Source organism: Lepus europaeus, chromosome 12, assembly GCF_033115175.1.
Source record: "Lepus europaeus isolate LE1 chromosome 12, mLepTim1.pri, whole genome shotgun sequence".
Classification (NCBI taxonomy): Eukaryota; Metazoa; Chordata; class Mammalia; order Lagomorpha; family Leporidae; genus Lepus; species Lepus europaeus.
In genome coordinates, this window is record NC_084838.1 from 97,733,573 (window position 1) to 97,747,957 (window position 14,385).

At 48.4% G+C, this 14,385-nt stretch overlaps 1 protein-coding gene across 4 annotated transcripts in view; it reads left to right on the plus strand.

Annotated features, from left to right (window-relative positions):
* ROR2 (receptor tyrosine kinase like orphan receptor 2) overlaps positions 1–14,385 on the plus strand; it is a 217,016-nt gene that overhangs the window by 177,929 nt on the left and 24,702 nt on the right. For all 4 annotated transcript variants that reach the window (XR_009867680.1, XM_062208581.1, XM_062208583.1 and 1 more), the window contains exons 3-4: positions 5,522–5,809; positions 6,594–6,624. Coding sequence is in view for 3 of the 4 variants with exons in the window: in XM_062208581.1 (XP_062064565.1) it covers positions 5,522–5,809; positions 6,594–6,624 (319 nt within the window). In the remaining variant the exon portion in view is untranslated. The remainder of the gene's footprint in view (positions 1–5,521; positions 5,810–6,593; positions 6,625–14,385) is intronic.

Below are 14,385 nucleotides of genomic sequence, written 5' to 3' on the forward strand. Positions count from 1 at the left end.
GAGGGGAAGTGGGAGCTTGCCTCCACCCAGGCTCGCCGCAGGAAGCCTAGAGGGCTTTCCCACGAAACATCGGATTTGGACTCACATCTCCGGAGGTCAGATTGTCACTACCAGAATGTTGTGGGAAATCCCAAGCCAGAAAGTTAAAATGAAACTTGGCACTGCCTGTCGCAGGGACCCCAGTCCTCAAGGGATTCCCAGCCCAACAATGAGAAGTTGCACAGCACGCTCTGAGGGGCCAGTGAGAGCCAGTAAAACAAGGAAGCCTGAGGATTACAGACGAAGGGGTGCGTGGAAACCACACAGGGGAAAGGAAGTCAAGCAGATCTTTGAGACGCGGAAAACAGAATCTGTGACATGAGAAGCTTGATGGACAGGTTCCGGAGGAAGCGGCACACAGCCAAAGATGAAAATGACTGGAGGATGAAGAGTGGACAGAGAGCACAGAGGACTTGTGTAAGAAGCCCAGCGTGTATCTAGAAGGAAATTTCCAAGGGAACAGAAGACAGAGAACAAATTATAGGGTGCTGTCAAAGAATTTTACGAAGTTGACGGAAGGAAGGTATGAGTCTTCTGGAAGGGCACTAAGTTTTGAGGAGGCTAACGTGAAAAACTCAGAGCTGATGCTACTTCATGATGGCAAAGACAGAGAAGATGTCAAAAGTAGAATAAGGGACTGGCGCTGTGGTGTAGTGGGTTAAGCCGCTGCCTGCAGTGCTGGCATCCCATATGGGTTCTGGTTCGAGTCCCGGCTGCTCCACTTCCGATCCAGCTCCACGCTAATGCACCTGGGAAAGCAGTAGAAGATGGCCAGAGTGCCTGGATCCCTTCACCCACAGGGGAGGCCTGGATGAAGTCCTGGCTTCAGTCTGGCCCAGCCCTGGCTGTTGCGGACATTTGGGAGGTAAACCAGTGGATAGAGGACTTCTCTCTGTCTCTGCCTCTGCCTCTCCTTCTCTGTAACTCTGCCTTTCAAATAAATAAGTAAATCTTAAAAAAAGAAAGTAGAATAAGAGGGAAAGTTCATATCACCTGCAAAAGAACAATGAGTGACAAGACTTTGCTACAGCTACCACAAAAGCCAGAAGACCATAGTGTAAACTGCCAGTCTAGAATTCTGTACCCAGCTAAACTATCGTTCAAGTGTGAAAGCCACATGTATTTTTATCTTTTTAATTTGTTATTAATTTTAAACTTAAACAAAAAAATTGTGAGGTCCTACTACAAGGAGTTCCATATATCCTTTACCCCATTTTCCTAACATTTCTAATTAGCATCTTTGTCATAGTTAATGAACCACACCCAGCTCCCTTATTTTTTTTAATCCATACTCCCTTTTTTTTTTTTTTTTTTTAAAAAAAAGATTTATTTGGCCGGCGCCGTGGCTTAACAGGCTAATCCTCCGCCTTGCAGCGCCGGCACACCGGGTTCTAGTCCCGGTTGGGGCGTCGGATTCTATCCCGGTTGCCCCTCTTCCAGGCCAGCTCTCTGCTATGGCCCGGGAAGGCAGTGGAGGATGGCCCAAGTCCTTGGGCCCTGCACCCGCGTGGGAGACCAGGAGAAGCACCTGGCTCCCGGCTTCAGATCAGCGCTATGTGCCGGCTGCAGCGGCCATTGGAGGGTGAATCAACAGCAAAAAGGAAGACCTTTCTCTCTGTCTTTCTCTCTCACTATCCACTCTGCCTGTCAAAAAAAAAAGATAAAAAAAAAGATTTATTTATTTATTGGAAAGTCAGAGTTACACAGAGAGGAGAGGCACAGAGAGAGAGGTCTTCCATCTGCTGGTTCACTCCCCAATTGGCCACAACAGCCAGAGCTGTGCCGATTCAAAGCCAGGAGCCAGGAGCTTTTTCCAGGTCTCCACGCAGGTGCAGGGGCCCAAGGACTTGGGCCATCTTCTACTGCTTTCCCAGGCCATAGCAGAGAGCTGGATTGGAAGTGGAGCAGCCAGGACACGAACCAGTGCCCATATGGGATGCTGGCACTGCAGGTGGCGGCTTTACCCGTTACGCCACAGCACCAGCACCAATGTATACTCCTTTTATCCCTCCTCCTCCTCCCAGCCTCCAATAATCAACATTCAAAGTTCAGATTTTTTTGTTGGTTTCAAGGGAGAAGCTACAATATTTATCTTTTGGTGACTGGCTTATTTCATTCAGTGTGATGTCCCCCAGTTCCAATCATTTTGCTACAGATAATAGGATTTCATTCTGATTTATAGCTGAACAGTATTTCATTTTGTGTGTACACCACATTTTCTTTATCCATTCTTCTGTTGATAGACACCTTGGATGATTCTATATTTTGACTGTTGTGAATGGTGCTGCTATAAACATAGCAGTGCAACTATCCCTTTGCTACAATGAGTTCCTTCTTTGGGTGTGTGTGTGTGTGTGTGTGTTTATACCCAGTAGTGGGATTGCTAGGTCATACAGCCGTTCTGTTTCTAGATTTTTAAGAGATGGCCATACTGCTTTCCACAGTGGCTGCACTAATTTACATTCCCACCAACAGTGTCTAAGTGTCCCCTTGCTCTATGTCCTTGCCAGCATCTGTTGCTCTCTTTTAGTTGATGGCCATTCTACAGGCATGGGGTGATAACTCCTTGAGGCTACTGATAGTGAGTGTTTTAATGTATATTTGTTGGCCATTCGAATTTCTTCTTTTGAGAATAGTCTGTTCAAATCCTCTGCTCATTTCTTAATTGGGTTGATTGTTTTTTGTTGACTTAGTTGAGTCAACAAAAAAGGATATTAATCCTTTGTCGGATAGGTAGTTTGCAAATAGTTCCTTCCATTCTGTTGAATGTCTCTTCACCCTGTTTCCTTTGCTGTGCTGAAGCTTCCGAGTTTGATATAATACCTTTTGCCGAGTTTTCTTTTGTTGCCTGGGCTTTGGGAGACTCAATCGAGAAGTCATCATCTGTACCAGTGTCTTATAGCAATTTCATAGTTTCAGTTCTTAAATTTAGGTCTTTGAACCATCTTGAGTTGTGGTGAGAGGGACTCAATTTCATTTTTCTGCATATATATTATCTATGTATATATGACATCCAGTTTTGCCACTACCATTTATTGAAAAGATTGCCCTTTCTCCAGTGTATGTCTAGTTGGCTATATATACATGAATTAATTTCTGGGTTTTCCTGTAAAGGGGAGAAACAGATTTTTTTTAAAGATTTATTTATTTGAAAGAGTTAACAGAGAGAGGCAGAGAGAGAGGTCCTCCATCCGCTGGTTCACTCCCCACACAGCTGCAATGGCTGGAGCTGCACTGATCAGAAGCCAGGAGCTTCTTCTGGGTCTCCCACATGGGTGCAGGGGCCCAAGGACTTGGGCCATCTTCCACTGCTTTCCCAGACCATTAGCAGAGAGCTGGATCGGAAGTGGAGCAGCTGGGACTCGAACTAGCAGCTATATGGGATGCCAGCACTGCAGGAGGAGGCGTAGCCTACAATGCCACAGCGCTAGCCCCCAGCAAACAGATTTTTAAAAACAATCTAAGGAAAATTAAAACATTAAAAATAAAACTTTTTAGTTAAAAAACCTCTTACATTAACATAGAGATTCATAAATTGGTATGTAAAGTTATGTACCAATTATAAGATTCATGTATAATACAGATCATACAAATTATAAAGATATTAAAATGATAAGAGCAGAGCTGTGTTAACCAAAAGTACCCTGAGGTGGCTGTAATAGTATTGCACAAAATAATCTTTTAGACAAAGGTATTATTACATAGTGATCTAAGGACCAAAAGGCTTAATAAAAACCCAGCGCTAAATGCACCCAGCTACAAAATATCTAACACATGCACTCAACCAGATGGAATTACTAATAAGAGTTTAACAAATGCATGTGTTTGGGCCAGCACTGTGGTGTAGCAGGTTAAGCACTGCCTGCAGTGCTAGCATCCCATGTATGCGCCAGTTTGAGTCCCGGCTGCTCCACTTCCGATCCAGCTCTCTGCTGTGGCCTGGGAAAGCAGTGGAGGATGGCCCAAGTGCTTGGGCCCCTGTGCCTGAGTGGGAGACCTGGAAGAGGCTTCTGGCTCAGTACAGCTCTGGCCATTGTGGCCATTTGGGGAATGAACCAGCGGATGGAGGACTTTCTGTCTCTCTTTCTGCCTCTGCCTCTCTGTAACTTTGACTTCCATATAAATAAATAATTCTTTAAAAAAAACTGCACGTGTTTGGTGATGTCCATGTTGTGCCACACATTTTCTTCTTATTTTGCTTATTGTGGCTTTGTACTTAATCAGGTGTGGAATTTACATCATCTGGCTGAGCCCTGTTTAGATTAAGCATTTGGAAAGAAAAGTACAGTTCAAGCTCCTTATTTGCATATTTTCAAGTCCACCTAGTAGCTAAAATCTACTTGGAACCCCCAAAGCGGTACTCATGCTTTTGCAGTCTTTCGCAGGCATACCCCAAGCAGTGAAAATTTTGAGTCCCCTGTGTAGGCATAGTCGGCGTAGGTGGAGCAAGGCCTCGCTCTGTTCTGAGGGTCGGCTCCCGCCGTGAACGAGTGTCCTTTTCTTAGGTTTGTCTCAGTTTTGTGCTTCTGTTGGTGATGTCTCCTTTTTAAAGGCTCCCCAAGTGTAGTGGTACAGTGCCGTCTGTCTCTGAGTGCAGGAAGGCTGTACTGTGCCCTTCATAGGAAATATGTGTGTTAGAGAAGCCTCCAGCAAGTGTGGCTTGTACTGCCATTGTTGGCTGTGGGTCCAGTGTGAAGGAGTCAACAGTATGTGAACGATCATTAAAAAATACATGGAAAATGCACATTATGAAAAAACTATACATTGATTTCAAGCTTTTTTTTTTTTTTTTTTGAAAAGCAGAAAGAGAGACACATACATACAGAGGAGAGAGAGAGAGAGAGAGAGGTCATCCATGGACCGGTTCACTACCAAGATGCTTGCAACAGCCAGGCCTGGGCCAGGCCAAAGCTGAGAGCCAGGAACTCAATCCAGATCTCCCACGTGGATGGCAGAGACCCAGCTGTTTGAGCCATCACCTGCTGTCTCCCAGTGTGTGCATTAGCAGGAAGCTGGAGTTGGGAGTGGAGCTGGGACTCAAACCAAGTACTCCAGGATGCAGGCATATGGAGTAGTATCCTAACCATTGTGCCAAGCACATGTTCCCCTGCCCCAACTGATTTAAAAAAAACTTTTAACCAGAATAAGCTTATGCTTGATTTCCGTTTTCCATGAGTTTTTTGAAGTGCCCTGTGTGTTTAGCTCGGCTCCTTTAAACAGGAACACACATGCAGGTTATGTGTTCACCAGCTGATGGAATGTTGTGGCCAGAGATAACCCTAACCCTGTGTCTCCTGCAGGATTAATGGTCTATAGTCACTCATAACCTGTTCACAGTGAGGGCAGATAAGGAGCGACTGTCCTCATATGTATGGATGTACATGAGCAAAAATCAAGAGAACCCCCCACCCCACCCCCGCCAGGCAGCCTTCCCTCCTGCCCTCGCTGAAGCTTCACTCTCTTGTGGTCCTCTGCCCGGCAGGTTACTTTCTGAATTTCCTGGAGCCGGTCAACAATATCACCATCGTCCAAGGCCAGACAGCCATTCTGCACTGCAAGGTGGCGGGGAACCCGCCCCCCAACGTGCGGTGGCTGAAGAATGACGCCCCGGTCGTGCAGGAGCCGCGGCGCATCATCATCCGCAAGACGGAATACGGCTCTCGGCTCCGGATCCAGGACCTGGACACGACAGACACCGGCTACTACCAGTGCGTGGCCACCAACGGGGTGAAGACCATCACTGCCACAGGAGTCCTGTATGTACGCCTCGGTGAGTCCCCAGCTGATCCTGTGACCACTGCCCCGGGTCTTCCCCGTGTGCAGGTCCTGCCTTAACCAGGTACCCATTTGCTAGCAATGAAAGAAGATAGGCATAGATGGAGCGGCCTGCACTCCTGGGACGCAGAGTAATCCCAGAGGCACAGGGTGAGCTTGGCACTGTCGTGGACAGGTCGCGTTTCAAGAGGTCAGGTGTCTGTGGGGAGGCCGGCCCACCAGGTGCAGTGGCCTGACGCTGGCCTTGGGGGCACTGCTGCTCAGGCCCTCGCCAACTTGTGGTTCTCTAGACACTCCGGTCTGCCCCATGCAAAGGTGGCCCACCTGGTGGATGGAGAGGGTAGCGTGGCGTGGTGATGGTTCTGGGCTTGGTGCTGGTTCTGGGTTTGGTGCTTGTCACAGGTGGCAAGGGGGTTAAATGGCAGGAAGCAATAGGACTCTTGACTCCCGGCTGTGAGAAAGACCCAGGCAGTGGAAACCCGGGCCCTGGTACCTGTGGCCGCACCATTTTATCAATAATTAGTAAAACAAATTCTGTGCATAAAGATTAGATGAAGAGAGAGAGAAAGAGAGGGAGAAGGGACAGCAGAACCCCCCAAAATGTCTCCAGCATCGCGAGCCTAGCATCACGGTGGGCAAGGACAGAGCCCGAGGCTTGAGGACAGCTGACCACAGTGACGCTCCTGGCCCGAGGCCTTGTTTACCATTGGCTTGGTTTGGAAAGAGTTGCATTGCAAGTGAGGGCGTGTTAACAACTTCTCTTTGTTTCATCTTTCTAGGTCCAACGCACAGCCCAAATCACAACTTCCAGTAAGTATCCAGTCTCCTCTACTCCTTTTCTGATGGCCCCAGGGCTGCTTTTCTTTTTTTTTTTTTTTTTAGATTTATTTACTTATTTGAAAGGCAGAGTTACAGAGAGAGAGACAGAGAGAGAGAGATCTTCCATCTCTTCGTCTGCTGGTTCACTCCCCAAATGGCCTCACTGGCTGGGGCTAGGCTGGGCGGAAGCCAGAAGCCAGGAGCCTGGAACTTCATCAGGGTCTCCCACATCGGTGACAGGGGCCCAAACACTTGGTCCATCCTCCGCTGCTTTTCCTAGGCCATTAGCAGAGAACTGGAAGTGGAGCAGCGGGGACATGAACCGGCGCCCCTATGGGATGCCAGCACTGCAGGCAGCAGCTTTAGCTGCTACACCACGATGCAGGATCCTCAGGGCTTCTGTTGTACAGAAATCCTGCAAGCCTGTGTCTTTGCTGAGTTTTTAGAAGTCTTTTGGGTTTCCCACAGAGTCGCAGTGTGCTTGTTTAGGGTTGAGAAACTTTTATAGTTTCCATATTTAGTATACAGAAAATAACGTCACAAAAACAAAAATTGTTCATGGCTTTCAGCAGCCATCACCTTACTGGGCAATGGAAAAGAGCCCCCCGGGGCTGCCAGGAAGGGTCCTGGTTCACAGGAATCCTGGAAACACTGAAATCCCAGCACCCCTGGTCTAGACTTGTCAGGGTGCTTCCACCGAGCCTCGGGGTTCCTTCTGGCTGCTGGGAGCTCAAACCCACCTTGCAGATGAGGTGAGGAGACAGAGGCTCACTGGAAACAGACCTGACGCTGGACGCAGCACAGCCCCGGCTGTCTTGGGAGGTTCTCCTGGGAACCGTGGAGGCCCTGCTGCTCCTGTTTGAGATGGGCAGTGGACTGGCATTGCCCCTCGTTTCCTAACCAGACATGCTGCACACTGTTGTTTCACTTTCTTTCTTTCTTTTTTTAATTTTATTTGAGAGGCAGAGTTACAGACAGTGAGAGGGAGAGACAGAGAGAGAGGTCTTCCATCAGCTGGTTCACTCCCCAAATGGCAGCAACGTCTGGAGCTGGGCCAATCCAAAGCCAGGAGCCAGGCGCTTCTTCCTGGTCTCCCACATGGGTGCAGGGATCCAAGGACTTGGGCCATCTTCCGCTGCTTTCCCAGGCCACAGCAGAGAGCTGGATCGGAAGTGGAGCAGCCAGGGTTAGAACTGGTGCCCATGTGGGATGCCGGCGCCATAGGTGGAGGATTAACCTACTACTCCACAGTGCCAGCCCTGCTTCACTTTCAGATGTTCTGAGCAGTGACACAAACACTGTGCAGCCGGTTAACTGCTCTGTGTTGGCCAGTTCCTGTTTTCTGGACCCTGGCAACCATACTTCACCATATAGTGCTGGGGGCCAGGGCCAGGCAGGGCCCATCTTGGTGGACATCAGCAGCCTGCGTGCAGAAGGCAGATCCTGAGAACGTCCTGTACGAAGCAGTGGTCTGGAGGGTTCTTCTCCCTTATCATCCTAGAGTGAAGGAGGAAGAAATTCCATCACAGGCACATTTGTGGGGCTTGGAAGAGGTGTCAGTCATCTCCAAACAGGAATTATTATTATTTTCTCTCATATGCATTTTATAAATACCAGCTGACTATTGCTAATCTGAAATTGCTCCCACTTGGGGTCATCTACATCCTACATCAGAGAGTCTGTTTCGAGGCCTGGCTCCTCCACTTCTGATCCCCACTCCCTGCTGATGAGCACCCTGGCAGGCAGCACATGATGGCTCAAGTACTTGAGTCCCCACCACGCAGCGTGGGAGACCTAGATGGAGTTCTGGGTTCCTGGCTTCAACCTGGCCCAACCCTGGTTGTTGTAAACATTTGGGGAGTGAACCAACACGTGGAAGCTCGTGCTCTTTCTCTCTCTTCCTCTCTGGTTTTCAAATTAAAAAAAGTGAAGAGGAGTTAGAGCTGTTTTGTATCAGGAAAAGCCACCACCCGCAGTCCTGGCATCCCATGTGGGCGCCGGTTCAAGTCCCAGCTGCTGCACTTCCCATCTAGCTCTCTGTTATGGCCTGGGATAGCAGTAGAAGATGACCCAAGTCCTTGGGCCCTTGTGTCTGTGTGGGACACCCAGAGGAAGCTCCTGGATCTTGGCTTCAGATGGGTGCAGCTCTTGCCGTTGCGGCCATCTGGGGAGTGAACCAGCAGATGGAAGACCCCCCCCCCCCACCCCGCCTCTGCCTCTCTGTAACTCTGCCTTTCAAATCAATCAATCAATCAATCTTTTTAAAAAGGTGAAGATTAAATAAATAAAAATGTGTTTTTATAAAGTTTATGGCAGAAGGAATTTAAAATATGAGTTTATTGGGGGGGGGCAAAAATAATTTTGAAATTCATACCTAGAGCTCTCATCTACTGGTTCACTTCCCAAATGCCCACCATGGCACCTGGTTCAAGCTGAAGCCAGCAGCAGGGAGCTCAGCCCAGGTCTCCCACCTGCGTGGCAGGGACCCAAGCACTTGAGCCATGACCGCGGCCTCCCAGGGTGTGCATTAGCAGCAAGCGGGAGCTGGAGCCGGGAGTCCAACCCAGGCACTGTGATATGGAATGCGGGCATCCTGTCTGCTTGGCTAAACACCCACTCTGCAGATGCATCCTCTCAAGCCCGTTTCCCGCTTCCCTTCGGTTTACGTTTTTACACGCGTGGTATTCTTCTCGGCCTGTGAAGTTAGTGGCATTCTTGGAGGTCTTTCGGCGCACTTCGGATCTCCCTGGCATTCTTTCTCCCTCCGCCTGTGACGGTTCCCCTTGCCATGTGCCCTGACCCCTTTGCACCAGTTTCTGTGGGATGCATTCTGGAGAATAAAACACGCAGGGCCCCAGGAGTTGCTGTTCAATACGCAGTCCCGTCGAAGGGTCGCACACAGCAGAGACCCTGGCTCTCCTTGTCTCCTGGACGGTGGTCTACAAACATGCTCCTCTTTGCCACTGTGACGCGTGAACAGGTGATGTGGCACCTGCTTCCTCTCCGTTTCCCCGTTGCCAATGAAGCTGGGCTTCTTGGCATCACAGTTCCTCTTGGTCACTCACCCCCTTGTCGCCTTTGCCCATTTTCCCTTTGTGTCATTTGTTTCTCAGTAATTATTTAAGTCTTATTTCTTGGCCATGGAGAAATGAAACTTCCATGTAATGAGTTTTCTGTGTTGCGGCTTGTTAAAGAATACCATCGTATCCTTGAAAAATTATGATCCTATTTTAATTGAAATTACAGTGGATTTTTAGATAATTTGCTGAGAATTAAGATCTAAATTGAATTTTACTCTCAAGGGACAATTTCTTCATGTTTTAAGGTATTTTTCTTTACATTGCATTATAGAAAATTTCAGTCACATTAGAAAGTAGAAGGAATTTCAGAGTGAACATCCATACACCTGCCAGCCAGGTCCTACCTTTTACTTTTTTTTTTTTTGGACAGGCAGAGTGGATAGTGAGAGAGAGAGAGAGACAGAGAGAAAGGTCTTCCTTTTTGCTGTTGGTTCACCCTCCAATGGCCGCCGCGGCCGGCGCATCGTGCTGATCCGAAGGCAGGAGCCAGGTGCTTCTCCTGGTCTCCCATGCGGGTGCAGGGCCCAAGCACTTGGGCCATCCTCCACTGCCTTCCCGGGCCATAGCAGAGAGCTGGCCTGGAAGAGGGGCAACCGGGATAGAATCCGGCTCCCCAACCGGGACTAGAACCCGGTGTGCCGGTGCCGCAAGGTGGAGGATTAGCCTGTTAAGCCATGGCGCTGGCCCCTACCTTTTAGTTTTTACTGTGCTCATTTTATCACTGTCTTCTCATGGGTCCATCTATCTTATTATTCATTTCACAGTGGCTTGCAGATATTGTAGACTTATCCTGAAATAATTCTGCATGAGTATCATTAGCTAGAGGTCAGTATCTCTTTGCTGTCTTATTTTCTCTTTCTGAAATAAATTTCATATAATGAAATTCACAAATATTAAGTACACTACTAATCAGGTGCAAAAAATTGCATAAACTTGTGCACTGCACTCCTTCATCCAGGCAGAGAACACGCAGTATGCTAGAAAGTTCCTAGACAACTCTGCTCCTCTTCTGGCATCCCCCAGACTGCCTTCCACCGGGGACTAGTTGGACCTGTTCTGGAATTTCATAGAAATGAAATTCTGCAGAGTGTTGCCACTTCAACCGGCTTCCCTGTCTTAGCATCACGCTTTGAGATTTGTCTTTGTACCAGCATCACTAGGTGGTGTTGATTGCTGAAGACTGTTCCCTCGTATGAACGTTCCAGTGGGTTTATCCAGTGTCCTGCTGATGACCAGGCCCTTGTGAATACAGCTGCTGTGAGTTTTCTCAGATGGGTTTTTTTGTGGACACCTGTTTTCACTTCTGTTGGTTACGTGCAGGTGGAATGGCTGGGATATAGCATGTGTATATGCATAACTTAATAGAAAATTCCTCAACTTTCTGGTGAGGTCCTGTTCTTCCACAAGCAGCACTGGGGAGTACTGGGCACTGCACATATTTGCCAGCATTTGATGTCATAGATTTTTTAAAATTTGGCTATGTTTGTGTGTGAGCCACAAGTGATCTTTTAAATGTTTTATTTATTTATTTGTATTTTTAATCTATTTGAAAAGCAGAGAGAGAGAGACAGAGAGAGAGAGAGAAATCTTAATCTGCTAGTTCAGTCCCCAAATTCCTGCAACAACCAGGGTTGGGCGAGGCCGAAACTTCATCCGGGTCTGTTGTGTGGATAGCAGGGGACCAAGCACTTGAGCCATCCCTGCTGCCCCTCAGGGTCTATGTTAGCATGATGCTGGAACTGGGAACAGAGCTGGGACTTGAACCCAGATATTCTGATATGGGACATGGGCATCTTAACTGCTAGGCCAAATGCCTGCGCCTGGAATCTTTTTGTTTGTGTGTGTGTGTGTGTGTTTAAAGCAAGTAGAACGAGTCTAGTCTAAAATGATTAAAATTATAGCAAGATAAAAAAATGAATAGGTAAAGCAGTACAGTAGGCCGGCGCCACAGCTCACTAGGCTAATCCTCTGCCTGCAGCGCCGGCACCCCGGGTTCTAGTCCCAGTCGGGTGCTGAATTCTGTCCTGGTTGCTCCTCTTCCAGTCCAGCTCTCTGCTGTGGCCTGGGAAGGCAGTGGAGGATGGCCCAAGTGCTTGGGCCCTGTACCCGCATGGGAGACCAGGAGGAAGCACCTGGCTCCTGGCTTTGGATCGGCACAGCATGTCAGCTGTAGTAGCCATTTGGGGGGTGAAACAGTGGAAGGAAAACCTTTCTCTCTCTCTAACTCTGCCTGTCAAAAAAAAAAAAAAAGAAAGAAAAGCAGTACAGTAGTCACCTGTTGTCCTTACCTAGTGTTCCGTACTGTGCATAATATATGTGCTGTACTTTTATATGACTAGCAGTGTGGTGGATTTGTTTACACCAGATCACCACAAACACCTAAGGCCATGCACTAAGATGGCACCAGGCGTAGACACTTTTCAGCTCCATTATGTCCTGTGGGACCACCGTTGTGCATGTGGCCTTTTATTGTCCAAAATGCCAGTGTAGGACATGTGACTGTATTTATGGTGTGTAACATGATATATATGTAGTACAGTAGCTAAATCAGGCAAATTAGCATATGCATTACCTCACATACTCATAATTTTTTGAGTGAGGATATCCAAAATCTACTCTGTTAACAATTTTGTTTTTTGTAAGAAGACTTATTTTTTTTTTTTGACAGGCAGAGTGGACAGTGAGAGAGAGAGACAGAGAGAAAGGTCTTCTTTTTGCCGTTGGTTCACCCTCCAATGGCCGCTGCGGCCGGCGCGCTGCACTGATCCGAAGGCAGGAGCCAGGTGCTTCTCCTGGTCTCCCATGGGGTGCAGGGCCCAAGCACTTGGGCCATCCTCCACTGCCTTTCTGGGCCACAGCAGAGAGCTGGCCTGGAAGAGGGGCAACCAGGACAGAATCCGGTGCCCCGACCGGGACTAGAACCCGGTGTGCCAGCGCCGCTAGGCAGAGGATTAGCCTATTGAGCCACGGTGCCGGCCAGAAGACTTATTTTGTTTATTTATTTGAAAGGCAGAGTGACAGAGATAGAGGAGAGAGAGAGAGAGAGAGAGATCTTCCACCTGCTGACTGACTCATTCCCCAAATGCCAGAACATCTATGGCTGGGCCAGGCCAAAGCCTGGAGCCCAGAATTCCATCTGAGTCACCCAAGCAGGTGGCAGGGTCCCAAGTACTTGACCATCCACTGCTACTTCCCAGGCACCCTAGCAGACAGCTAGATTCATGCGGGTGTCTCCAGTGGTGGATTTTTTTTTTTTTTTCTTTTTTTTGGACAGGCAGAGTTAGACTGAGAGAGAGACAGAGAGAAAGGTCTTCCTTTTCCGTTGGTTCACCCCCTAATGGCCGCTGTAGCCAGGAGCCAGGTCTCCCATGCGGGTGCAGGGCCCAAAGACTTGGGCCATCCCCCACTGCCTTCCCGGGCCACAGCAGAGAGCTGGCCTGGAAGAGGGGCAACCGGGACAGAATCCGGTGCTCCGACTGGAACTAGAACCCGGGGTGCCGGCGCCGCAGGCGGAGGATTAGCCTATTGAGCCACGGTGCCAGCCTCAAGTGGTGGATTGATTTGCTATATCACAACGCCAGCCCCTCATGTTTACTGTATGAGATGCATCCAAAAGTCCATAAATGTGTATCATGAAGAAACTCTGCATGGGCTTCCAAAATTTTTTTGCACCCACGTAAAATTGTAGTGACTTGTTGCAACATGTGTGAACAGGCTGTAGTTTGAGGCACTAAGAAGGATAAGACATCAGTTTGAAAAGAGCCCGTACTGGAGCAGCATGGTTCTTCTAACACTGAAGCAAGAACAGACATCACGTTTACACTGAAGCTTAGGTGGGAGGGTGGTGAAATCACTGATGTGTTATGAACAGTTCATGGGGGGATGGACTCAATGGCTGGTCTCCTCACTTACTAAAGTGTCTTCAGCTTATATTAAGAAATAGAGTTTGGGGGCTTCTGCTGTGGTGTAGCATGTTAAGCAGCCACCTACAATGCTGGCATCCCATATGGACGCCAGTTTGAGTTCCAGCTGCCCTACTTCCAATCCAGCTCCCTGCTGATGTTCCTGGGAGAGTAGCAGAGAATGGCCCAAGTGTTTGGGCCCCTGCACCTTTGTGGGAGACTGGAAGAAGCTCCTGGCTCCTGGCTTTGGACTGGTTCAGCTCCTGCTGTTGCAGCCATTTGGGGAGTGAACCAGCGGATGAAAAATCTCTTGCTCTGTATCTCTCTTTCTCTTTCTCTCTCACTATATAACTCTGCCTTTCAAACAAATAAATAAATCTTTTTTAAAAGAGGACTTTTTAAATCTGCACTTTGTATAGATTGTTTATGATGGAGCTGGAAATTAACCAAGGTGAAGCCAGAAAGAGGAAAAATCCATGAGTTTGCAACAGTAATTTCCAAATTCTATGCATCTGTTGCTTGGACCAGTTTACCCTTTGCCATGACGTCTCTCTTGGGCCATTTGCTTAGAAAGCACATCGCGGATCCCATTTGTTCAGGGTTGGCCAAGCGCTGTGTCCTCTCCGCCAAGTGACGCGTTGAGACGGTGGCTGCTAACAGAGCCTGGTTTGTTTTCCTGTGTACAGCACCATCGGCTGACTCATCCCTGTCTTCCCTGGGCCACTGCCCTCACAAGTTCACACTTGTGGGCGCTGGCAGGGCATCTGACT